The sequence below is a fragment of the Schistocerca piceifrons genome, chromosome 1 (assembly GCF_021461385.2).
Source record: "Schistocerca piceifrons isolate TAMUIC-IGC-003096 chromosome 1, iqSchPice1.1, whole genome shotgun sequence".
NCBI classification, from domain to species: domain Eukaryota; kingdom Metazoa; phylum Arthropoda; class Insecta; order Orthoptera; family Acrididae; genus Schistocerca; species Schistocerca piceifrons.
The window spans coordinates 127,769,441-127,782,125 of NC_060138.1; the positions used below are offsets into that span (position 1 = coordinate 127,769,441).

The 12,685-nt window shown below is 37.7% G+C and overlaps 1 protein-coding gene across 1 annotated transcript in view; it reads left to right on the forward strand.

Annotated features, from left to right (window-relative positions):
- Nucleotides 1-12,685, forward strand: part of LOC124789499 (GTPase Era, mitochondrial) — a 41,575-nt gene that overhangs the window by 20,636 nt on the left and 8,254 nt on the right. Inside the window, exons 4-5 of the mRNA XM_047256885.1 lie at nucleotides 11,059-11,271; nucleotides 11,499-11,679. Coding sequence (XP_047112841.1) covers nucleotides 11,059-11,271; nucleotides 11,499-11,679 — 394 coding nt within the window. The remainder of the gene's footprint in view (nucleotides 1-11,058; nucleotides 11,272-11,498; nucleotides 11,680-12,685) is intronic.

Below are 12,685 nucleotides of genomic sequence, written 5' to 3' on the forward strand. Positions count from 1 at the left end.
AGCAATTCACAGAAAGTTATCAAGCAAAACAGAAGTGATTTCTGGCATCCCCCAAGGTACTGTTATAGTCCCTCAGCCGTTCCTTATGTATATAAATGATTTAGGAGACAATCTGAGCATCTGTCTTAGGTTGTTTGCAGTTGATACTGTTGTTTATTATCTTGTAAAGTCATCAGAAGATCAAAAAAAATTGCAATATCCTTTAGACAAGATATCTCTATGATTTGAAAATTGTCAATTGACCCTAAATAATGAAAAGTGTGAGGTCATTCACATGAGTACTGAAAGCAATCCATTAAACTTCTATTACTTGATAAATCAAATCTAAAGACTGTAAATTGAACTAAATGCCTAGGAATTACACTTACAAACAACTTAAATAGGAAAGAATGTATAGAAAATGCTGTGGGGAATGCAAACCAAAGACTGCGTTTTATTGGCATAACAATTAGAAAATGTAACAGAGACTGCCTAAACTATGCTTATCTGTCCTTTTTTGAGTACTGCTGTGTGGTCTGGGATCCTTATCAGATGGGATTAATAGACCAAATCGAGAATGTTCAGAGAATAGCAGCACGTTTAGTATTATCGCGAAATAGGGGAGAGTGTGTCACTGATATGATACACAATTTGAAATGGACATCTTTAAAACAAAGACGTTTTTCGCTGTGGTGGAATCTTCTCATGAAATTTCAATTACCAGCTTTCTTCTCTGAATGCGAAAATATTTTGTTGACACCAGCCTACATGGGGAGAAACAATTGTCAGAATAAAGTAAGGGAAATCAGAGATTTCGCGGAAAGATATAGGTGTTCATTTTTTCTGCTTACTGTTCAGGATTGAAATAATGCAGAATTATTGTGAAGGTCGTTCGATGAACCCTCTGTCAGGCAATTGCAGAGTATCCATGTAGATGTAGCTGAAAGATGCTAGCCACTTCCTTTACCAGCTCCCCAATCCCCACCCCTGTACTTCCCACATCCCTACTTGTTGCTGTTGATGCCACCTCCCTACATACCAACATTTCTCTTGCCCATGGCCTTGCCGCTATCAAAAACTACCTCTTCCAGCATCCTTCAGGCTCCACCCCTATCAAGTCCTTCCTTGTACACCTTATCAACTACATCCTGACTCAAAACTACTTGTTCTTTGAAGGGAAGATACACAAACAGATCCGTGGCACAACGATAGGCACCCGCATGGCACCTGCCTTTGTCAACATGGACTATCTAGAGGAAACCTTCATACCCTCACAAACTCCTAGCCCCTAGTCTGGTTCAGGTTCTTTATGATATCTTAATGACCTGGACTCAGGACTAAGACACCCTATCCTCATTCCTTCAAAACCTCAATACATTCTCTCCCATCCACTTCACCAGGTCCTCCTGAACCCAACATTCCGCCTTCCTGGACGGCTCCTTCTATACCTCTGCCCACACTAATCATCAACAGTACCTACATTTTGTTTGCTGCCACCTCTTCCATGCCAAAAAATCCCTCTCATGCAGCCTAGTCACTCATGGATGACATATCTACAGTGATGAGAACTTCCTTGCCCAGTATGCTGAAGGTCGCATGAAGGGCTTCACAGACAGACACTTCCACTCCAAAACTAACCCACAAACAATTTCCCATGCCATATTTGCACACACCTCCAGTCCTCCCACCACCCGCAAGAATCCGCTACAAAGGTGTGCTTCCCTCATCACCAAATATCACTCTGAACTGGAAAAATTGAGCCATGTCATTTTATCAGGGCTCTGATTCTCTCTCATCACACTCTGAAATGAGGAACACCCCAACCCAGGTCCTTCGTACCCCACTGATGTGGTGTTCCATCGCCTACCCAATCTACACAGATTCTAGTACACCCCTATGCCATTTCCAACCCATTGCCACAGGGATCGCAACCCTGTTGTAGACCAAGGTGAAAGACCTACCCAAGCCACTCACCTAGCACTTCCTACTCCAGTCCTGTCACAGGCTTATACTACTCCATCAGAGGCTGGACCAACTGTGAAAGAATCCATGTTACATACCACAAAACACTGCACAGTGTTTTATGTCAGTATGACCACCAGCCAGCTGTCCACCAGCATTAACAGCCACCACCAGACTGTCGCTGGGAACAAATGTGCAGCTGAGCGCAAGATGGTCAATTTCAGTGGCTGCTTTACAACCTGGGCCATTCGGATCCTCCTCTCCACCACCAGATTCTCTGAACTATGCAAATGGGAGTTATCCTTGCAGTGCATCCTTCATTCCTGCAATCGTCCTGGCCTCAGTCTCCAGTGACCCACTATCTCTAGCCCTCCACCAAACAGTTTCCCCTTTCCCTGTCCTGTCACCTCCTCACCATTCACTTCCCCCACATCACTTTCAGCATGCAACACTCCTCACTGGTTGCAACAGTTGTGCATCACATGTCTAGCCCGTGTACCTGCCATCCCTCCCTCTGCAACCCTAGTCGGAAAACTAGCTGCCTCCCTCTGAGCCATCCATCTCCAATCCCTCTCCCTGCCTCACACCTCTCTCTCCTTCTTCCCACCCACCTGACACAATCCCCATCAAAACGTATCCCACCAGTCAAAATGCTGCACTTTCACTGTTCTTCCAGCCAGCATCATGTCGAGCTCAAAAAAGGGTTACTCTGAAAGCTAGCAAGTTTTCTTTCTTTGGTGTCTGCCTCTTGGCAACGCAACATTTCTATTTTTTGGTGGGTGGTCTCATTTAATCCAAAATCACTTACACTGTAGCAGAACTTTCCTATAACATTAATCTGTAGAAGTTCCATATTTTTATATTTCTTCTTGTGCCAGTTACAGGGTATAGGTAGCCATATAAGCACAAAAGACTGTTTTGTTCTGAACATGTGTTTACATATCTGAATTTGGTTTGTCCAGTGTGGTCTGTATAATATCCCTCACAGCAGTTACAATATATTTCGGATATTTCAGAGTTTGAAAATATGTTATATTTGTTTACAGTTTTGTATCTAAACTTCACCAACATCATGTTATTTGTTTGAAATGCACATCTTACATCAGCTTTCTTAATAGACTTATCATTTTTTTGATATATTTCTTTTGTTTTTTATTATAGTATTTTTTACTTTTTAGTTATTTGAGATGCAGTTACTTTAAGTTTTATATAACTGTTTTTCACATTTTTATGCATTAGTTACATGATTACATACAAATCCGTTAGTGTGATAACATGCCACGCAAATACTTACAATAGTTCAATTTAACCCAGATGTAAAACCTATTGCTGCATTAAAATTATGCAACTTTATTCCCTTTCTAAGGGAAAAAGATAATGATTTCAATGACATTTTGGGGCCTTGCAGTTCTAAATAACTGCTTTTTGAACAACAAGAAATAGAATTAGCATTTTTAGAGAAAAAGGCTTAATGTCATGTTGTGTTGAATAAAATATTCATTTATATGTTTTCTTTTTTGTTTTTAGGCCTCCTTTTTTTACTGTCACCATTATACAAGTAAGACTGGTTATATACCATATTTTGTGACTAATGAAAGTCTTATTTAGATCATATATGTTTCACTTTATTTCAAAGCATCTTCAGTGGGCACTGTAACAATTTTGTTTTCTTTCAGATTTGTTTGTCAAGCCCATAAGGAATTGTCATGTTTTCCACTACTATTGTTAAACAGTATTAGATTACAATTGTTACTCATGTTTTCTTGTTTCCTACTTCATTCTTATGAGCTTCCACACATAAGTACTCAATTTTTAGAATATTTCATGGTGGCTTTCTTGTCAGAGGTGTTTGCAAATGCCATATTTACATGCTCTTTTATGTCCTTTTTGTCTTATTTCAAATGTTCTTTTGGTCTGTCCTAAGTATAGCGCATCACAGCAGTTACACTTAAGTTGGAAAAAGCCAGATTTTTTTGTTACACTTAAGTTGATAAAAGCCAGATTTTTTAAATGTATGCCAGTGTTTTCTTCCTACCTTAAACTTTCTGTATTGAATTACTACTTTGGTAAACTCTTTCTATGCATTGTTTCTTAAAGACATTACCAGTTCTACGTGTTAGCTTGTTTCCATATGTGTGTGTGTACCAGCCTGGCTGTTGAGGTTTTGTGCTGTGACTTCTTGTGTTTTAGTGTGTGTGTGTGTGTGTGTGTGGGGGGGGGGGGGGGGGGGGGTGCGCACGCGCTGAGTGTTGTGGGTCCCTGAATTTTAGTTATGTTTTGCGTTACTTATTTAGCTCATTTTATTTTTATGTCTTTCTGGATTTTCTTAATTTGTTTTGTAACTAGAGATTCTTTTTACCCATTGTTATTTGTTGTCTGATTTGTTATGTCCAGCTCTTTAAACTGTGGTGCTCTGTTTAATCTGTGGAGTATGTATCTGAGAGCTGCTTGTTTGGGACTGTGGGTGGGTTGACGACTGATGTAATGTGTCTGTTCTGGTATTTTTCCTCTAAATACTGAGTGAGCATCGGTTATTTTTCTTTGCCACATATATGTTTAGGTAGGTGATTTGCCCTGCTTGTTCTTTCTCTAGAGTGAATTTTATGTTTTTGTTTAGTGTGATTATCTTTGTGTATCTGTTCTCTTTTCATTTCTGGTTCATCTACCAAGCATAGGATGTCGTCTGTGTACCTACACCGCTGCATTAAGTTGAAATTTCTAGGTACTGTTTTCTGAAATATGCTTTCTTCTGTTTTGTTCATAAAGATATTTGTTAACTTTCCTGGAACGGAGGATCCCATTGGCAATTCTTCCTGTTGTAAGTAGACTTCTTTATTAAATTAAAAACAGTTTTTGTCAGTAATAAGTTGTAAACTATCAGTTTAATAAGTCACAGCTGCAAAATACTAACGCGAATTCTTTACAGACGAATGGAAAAACTGGTAGAAGCGGACCTCGGGGAAGATCAGTTTGGATTCCGTAGAAATATTGGAACACGTGAGGCAATACTAACCTTATGACTTATCTTAGAAGAAAGATTAAGAAAAGGCAAACCTACGTTTCTAGCATTTGTAGACTTAGAGAAAGCTTTTGACAATGTTAACTGGAATACTCTCTTTCAAATTCTGAAGGTGGCAGGGGTAAAATACAGGGAGCGAAAGGCTATTTACAATTTGTACAGAAAGCAGATGGCAGTTATGAGAGTCGAGGGACATGAAAGGGAAGCAGTGGTTGGGAAGGGAGTATGACAGGGTTGTAGCCTCTCCCCGATGTTATTCAATCTGTATATTGAGCAAGCAGTAAAGGAAACAAAAGAAAAATTTGGAGTAGGTATTAAAATTCATGGAGAAGAAGTAAAAACTTTGAGGTTCGCTGATGACATTGTAATTCTGTCAGAGACAGCAAAGGACTTGGAAGATCAGTTGAACGGAATGGACATTGTCTTGAAAGGAGGATATAAGATGAACATCAAAAAAAGCAAAACAAGGATAATGGAATGTTGTCAAATTAAATCTGGTGATGCTGAGGGAATTAGATTAGGAAATGAGACACTTAAGGTAGTAAAGGAGTTTTGCTATTTGGGGAGTAAAATAACTGATGATGGTCGAAGTAGAGAGGGTATAAAATGTAGACTGGCAATGACAAGGAAATCGTTTCTGAAGAAGAGAAATTTGTTAACATCGAGTATAGATTTAAGTGTCAGGAAGTCGTTTCTGAAAGTATTTGTATGGAGTGTAGCCATGTATGGAAGTGAAACATGGACGATAACTAGTTTGGACAAGAAGAGAATAGAAGCTTTCGAAATGTGGTGCTACAGAAGAATGCTGAAGATAAGGTGGATAGATCACGTAACTAATGAGGAGGTATTGAATAGGATTGGAGAGAAGAGAAGTTTGTGGCACAACTTGACTAGAAGAAGTGATCGGTTGGTAGGACATGTTTTGAGGCATCAAGGGATCACAAATTTAGCATTGGAGGGTAGCGTGGAGGGTAAAAATCGTAGAGGGAGACCAAGAGGTGAATACACTAAGCAGATCCAGAAGGATGTAGGTTGCAGTAGGTACTGGGAGATGAAAAAGCTTGCACAGGATAGAGTAGCATGGAGAGCTGCATCAAACCAGTCTCAGGACTGAAGACCACAACAACAACAAGTTGTAAAAATGTGCTTATCTCTGAGATAGTTACAGTTGATTGTTAGTATTTAGTTCGTGTTCTATTATCTTGATTGTTTCTTTGAATAAATCAAGTGAGCTCAGCGTAGCTTTATCCAGAACACATGTGTTTTTGATGTGGTTTATTAGTTCTTTTGTGGGGTAAAACTGACTTTTATTTTTCTGTTCAGCATCTGAGGTTTTTGTAGGAGCATAGCTTTGCATAACTGTGATGTTACAAATGTTTGTAACATCTAATGTTCAAGTGTGCTGTCAGTAGTCTTTCTGAAACTGGTTTCCATTCCATAAGGCTCCTTTTTGTTTCTTTAGATTAAATCTCTAACTGCAGATGATTTTCTGATTTTCCTGTCCAAAATCACAGGGCATTGTCATTCAATAATTAGAATGATTGGGACGATAGAATTATAGGGATGTAGCGAGAAAACCAGAAACTTACTTAAGAGTTGATTTTTAATTGGCATTTAACTTAAATATAATTTGGGAAACATGAAAATTGCATTCGATTTTATAAAAGTAGAATAAACTTAATGATAAATTTTTTGAGTGTTTTATTTGTTAAAGCACAGTTCCATACACAAGTCTGGGGTTATGGATACAAAATTATTGCCATAAGAAGTAAGTACCTGTATGTTAGTAAGACTAGGGAATGCAAAAAATGTGACTCCCAATGTTTCAGGCAGGAAAATAGCGACGTCCATATTCCAGAACAACAGTAAAAGATTTGATGGGAAAGTAGCAGCCTACAATGTTTCAGAGCAATGAGAAAGTATTGAGTGGGAAAATCTTGACTTCCACCCAAACAGAGCAAAAATTACATCAAACATGATAATTGCAAGCCCTGAGACATTGTCTGCAAAGAGTTGAATACACACCTCCATGTCACCTGATGAGTTAACAAAAGTGCAACCCCATTTCTGTGCTCAGTATCCTCTCCAGTGGAACAGAGTACAAAAAGGTATTCCATCTTGTGAAAATCAAATGATGGAAATCCAGGATGGAATGTAATATTTCACCTTGTGGTTGGACTTACAACCCCACCAAGTTTAAGAATGTCCAACCCGTAGCTCAACATCTCCTTTGTAATCTGTTTTAGCCTGCTAGATTCTAGAAATCTGTTTTTGTTTTCCTTTGTGTGACAAAAGTCATCAGCTTGTGAGTCCTTCCAGATATCTTTTTGTGCGGTTTCTTTAATCAGGTAACATCAAAAGAAGCCCTTTACCTGGTGGGACTGATAGAATAGAAGGTCCAGTGCAGACTGGAGCATTGCATCAAAGGATCATTTAGTCGCACAAGTGTGTTACAGAGATCCTCAACAAACTTCAGTGGCAGATGCTGCAAGAGACCTACAGCTCGTGAAACGAAGACAGTGAGAAAGTTGGAGAAATTAGAGCTAATGCAGAAGCTTACCAACAGTAATTCTTCCCATATGCCAATCACAAATGGAACAGAGAAGGTGGGATCAGAAGTACTCTCCACCACACATCATCAGGGGACTTGCAGAGTATCGGTGTAATTGTGTCTAGACAACATGGAAACAAAAATATATCCAGTGTCTATGAAGTGCAATGTTCTAAAAATTGAGCACCTATATGTGGAAGACACCATGAAAAAAGTAGGACATAAAAAACATTATAATGTAAATACTTTTTAAAGATAGTAATGTAAAACATGAGAACTGTTGATGATCTTGACAAACAAATTTGTAAGAAAACCAAATTGTTACAGTGACTGCTGAAGATGCTTTGAAATAAAGCAAAACACACATTGTCTAAATAAGACTTTCATTAATGATATGAATATAATAGGGAAACAGTCCACGCTAAGACTTTTATTACAGTTACAAAAAACTATATCACTCATACTAGTAAAATGTTCATTCTTTGCTGTATTCTTCACAGGATATGTAGACATTGTTGATGTGCCTTTTACATATACACATATGTTTTACTTATTCAGATGTCGCATGTGCTGTAGAATGCTTGGTGTCATTTGAATTTGGACATGTGTGTTATCTTTTCTGTTTGCTAGGTGCTGGGAAACATTGTTTATCTGCACTAGATGGGATCATGGATCATCCAGATAATTCAAAATCTTGAATAATCCAGAAAGTCAAAACACTTGAATTTTGTACACTTACATAATCATTAAGTTTTCTTTGAGATAGATTCATGTGTTGTTTATGTGCAACATGATCATGTAGGTGTTTCACTAGCAATAGTTCATCTGCAGCAGTTTCCATCTGGCATTCCAAATAAACTTATTTTGCCCAACTGCGTGGTTGTCTCTGTGTGTGTTATATCTTCAGACTGAGCTCCAGCCTTGTTAACTAATCCATCGCCACTATCACTGTTGTCTGCAAAAGAACAGACAGTGATAATTTCTTCATCATAAATCATACTGTAGCCCCATAATTGTAACACCTGTGTCTGAGCGGTCTGTAAACTTTACTTTTTGCAAATGATTCAGCATCAAATAACAGTTTTCCTTTCTCCATTGTACGCAGTGCATCTAACTTTTGGTCCACAGAGACTACCAACTTCTTCCTTTTTGATGTCATTTTACTGTCGAAATAAAGATGAGCAAAGAGTGCTTTAGAACTCAGTGTCCACTTGATAACCGACACCTTGCTAGGCTCAGTTTATGGGACTTGGCTGAATTTAAATTTAATGATTGTTGTCATAGACTGCTGCTGCTTTTACATCTAGAGTGTCAAAAAATAACAACAATAATAATAATAATAATAATAATAATATAATCTGTGTGAATTGAATATAACAATATATTTTTAATGAGTCTGTAATGAGAGTCCTCAATAATTATCACCTTGTAACTTTATTATTTGGTCTCAGTTTGTAACTAATGTTGCTACCTCTGGATCACGGGTTCCCGGGTTCAATTCCCGATCAGGTTGGGGATTTTCTCTGCCCAGGGACTGGGTGACTGTGTTGTCCTCATCATTTCATCATCATCATCATCATCATTCGTGACAGTGGCTTGATTGGCTTGCTCGAAAAATTGGACTGTGTAAAAATTGGGACTTCGTACGGACGCTGATGACCAAGCAGTTGAGCGCCCCCACAAGCCAAACATCATCACCATCATCATCAGTTTGTGAAAAACACAGGAGTTTGGAACAAACAATTTTATTAAAGGAAAATCAGTGCTAATTCTCCATCTTTTCGTTTTGCCATTGCTCTAGTTACTACATAACTGACGACAAGTGTCTACCCAAACATTTGTATGGTTGTAAAGTGTTGCTGTTTCTTGTTTTTTAAATCCATTTTTGTGTCCATGAATCTTTCTTTCATTCTGCTCTGACATAATTTCCTTATCTGTGGAAACTGTGGACATTTCTTGAAAGGGCGTGAGAAACCATATTGCATCTTATATATATACTAGCTGTTGCTTGTGGCTGCACTCGCATACCGGTAATTTTGTTATGATGAGTAATGGTGAGTAAATAATCTGTTGTAATTGCAATAACATCAACTGCCCTCACATGTCTACCTATTCCGGTAAGGTTTGAAGAATTTATAGTGGCCTTGAAAAAATTACAAGGATAGTTTTCTAAACATTTTGAGGACACTGCCAAATGTATATCTGTTTTTGAGACTGTTTCAGTTGGAGGTGCCCCTGCGCATATGCAGATGGAACCGATTGATCTGTATTGTAATTCACATTTAAAAGACAAATTCATTTACATTAAAACTGCCCGGGGTGTCCTTCTTGTTTTCTTCTGGAAGAGTTTCCTTGTCTCCATAATGAGGTTACAAACATCATAAAATATTTCATCAGTATGTGTGTGAAATGTTTTTTTTCTTTTTTGAATTATGAAACTAAGAAGTCAAGATTACATGCCAACCTCAGTGCAAAAATCTGTGAAACTGTTTGCAGTTGCCTATATGCTGACAGTTTGTACCCGATAAAAATTACATCTTCAGCATGCCAGAAATGATTGAATAATATTGAAAGTTTGTTTTGTTTGTGATCTATGATGTTGAGAAATATGAAATCGAGTCATTTGCAGTGTGACTGCATTGCCATTTAAATGTGGCACTTTCGTACTTTTCCCTCTTCCGACTCCTCATGCTCAGACAGTGTGGCATGTTATGGCGGTGGGGGAAGTGTGCAGCCAGGTAAGAGAGGTATGGCATGTGAACAAGAGCACTGCTCACATATCAAATTCTTGGCAATCTCAGGCATATGTCATGACCTATTGACGCGAACCAGTGATGGACTAAAAATCTATTTTCTGACACTAGTTACCATAATCAAAGTTTTTTGCATATACATTATTTTTTCATTTATTAATAACTGTAATCTGTTCTTATTACTCAATCTACCTACTGGTAAATTAAACATGCAACTGTACCATATCCTTGTGAGTTTGGTATATGTGTATATTTATTATTGTAATTATTAATAACCTGCAGAAACATACCCTGAAATTGTACTTTATCAATTGGAATGATTCTGGAGGGGGGGGGGGGGGGGGGGGGGAGAAAGAAAGAAACAAGTAAAACCCAAAAGGATAACTGACCTGTGGTGGTAAACTCAGGTTCAAAACCCATGTGATATGAAACACATGAATCACATTTAGTAGAACGTTGTCTTTCACGTTATAATTAGGCTTTCATGTATGGTAGTAGATACGGCTAAACACTTGTGTGTTTGATGTACTGTTTAGTGTGTGACAGACTTCCAACTGATTCTGGCTCTCTATCCTTTTTGTAACAATATAAAGCAGTGTTCAGATTGTAAATAATGAGTGCATTAGTTAAAAGTGCATGATATTTTATACACTTTACTTCATTATCCGCATATGTGATAGCAAATACACAACTACAACATGTGAAATTAGAGGTCTTTCATAAATAAAGTTATGTCCCTGATGTATTTATCATTTTTTTTTTTTTTTTTGTTGTCATTTTGCAACACATTTCAGGTAGATCTTGTGAAAAACAAACGAAAATTGCTGGAGTTAGTGAATGTGCTGACAGATCACAATCTGAGGAAAGAGACGAGGAATCCAAAGAAAATGGAACAACTTTCTGAAGCTAAAGTCAAAGACATTGTGAAAGAGAAATCAGGATGGGGAAACTTCAGTGAGGTGTTCATAGTCTCAGCCCTTAGTGGAGACGGAGTTGATAAAATTATGGTAAATATAAAATGACTGTTTATGCTCTTATCTCTTGGATTTTTAAAGCAGAGGCAGAGAGAATGGACTTGCAGGACATATCTTGTGGAGTTCATAATAGTTGAATTTAGAGAGAGATGATTTGTTGAAAAATAGTGTATACATATTTTATATTTTCTTGGTAGTAATTACTTAGAGATGAAAATTCGGTAGTCTTCTCACATCAGTTCACTATTTTATCTATGCAGGACCATATTTTGATGGCAGCTAAACCAGGAAAATGGCTGTATGCACCTTCACACATGTCTGATGTTTCACCCAATAAATTAATAGCACGGACAGTGAAAGCTAAACTGCTTGAGCACTTCCCTCAAGAAGTTCCGTATAATCTCAAAACAACAGTGGAATATTTAGATGACAGTAACTCTGGTAAGAAGCCAATGTAAACAAATTCTTAAGAATTTATTATTGTCATATCAATAGTTACGTAATTTTGTAATTGTATGCAGGTTTGTGTGTGTGTGTGTGTGTGTGTGTGTGTGTGTGTGTGCGCGTGTTTGCCAGTTTTTTCTGTGTTACAAAACTGCTTGCTTCTCTTACAATGCATCAAGAAGAAAGCTTGAGTGAGGTTTTTAATACAGTATGGTAGACGAAAAATTTTGTATTATAAGGTAATGTAGTATTTTGAAATACAGAAAATGTTCAGTAACTCGCCATTTTCTACACGGTATAAAGCACATACAAAAAGAAAATGTCTATGTATGCTATAGTTATTATTAAAACATTGTAGTTTTCCATTTGTTTTCAGTATTGGGCTTTAGTTTTTGAGAGAGGTTGATACTCTCACACATTCTTCTAACTACATTTGTTTATAGCTGGAGGTAAGTAGAAAATGCCTCATGAAGTTTAGCCAGCCCTAAATAAATATCGGGCTTTCAAGGCGAAAGCCAGTCACAATGCTCTTTCTTGGTTACAATGTAGGTTACAATATAGCCTGTGCATGTGTCAGTAACTGTTGTGAAGTCTGTTGGTGAGACATGGCTGTGAACAAGGAACCAACCAGATTATCAGAATTATAGGAAAGGGGTAAAGAAGATCTGAAGCTCAGTGTGCTTTACATTCTGAGGAATTAATTGGGAGCTGAGAGAAAACATTTATCAGTGAACAAATTGTATGCACGTGTCCCATTCCAGTTATATTACACTTTCTCTCATTAATGGGTTCTCTTTCTGTATGGGCTTCTCTGCCATGAGCCTGTCTTAGAACCAAATAGGTATTCACTAATTCAAAAAGTCCAACTCCCATCATTTTGGGTAAAAAAGTTTTGAGGAGCTGTTCTCATGCTGCAACTTCATTGATCTTTGAATAGAATGATGAATTAGATTAAATCCGTTTTTTGCCCCATGCACCAATAGTGAGAAGATCCTCTAAAATA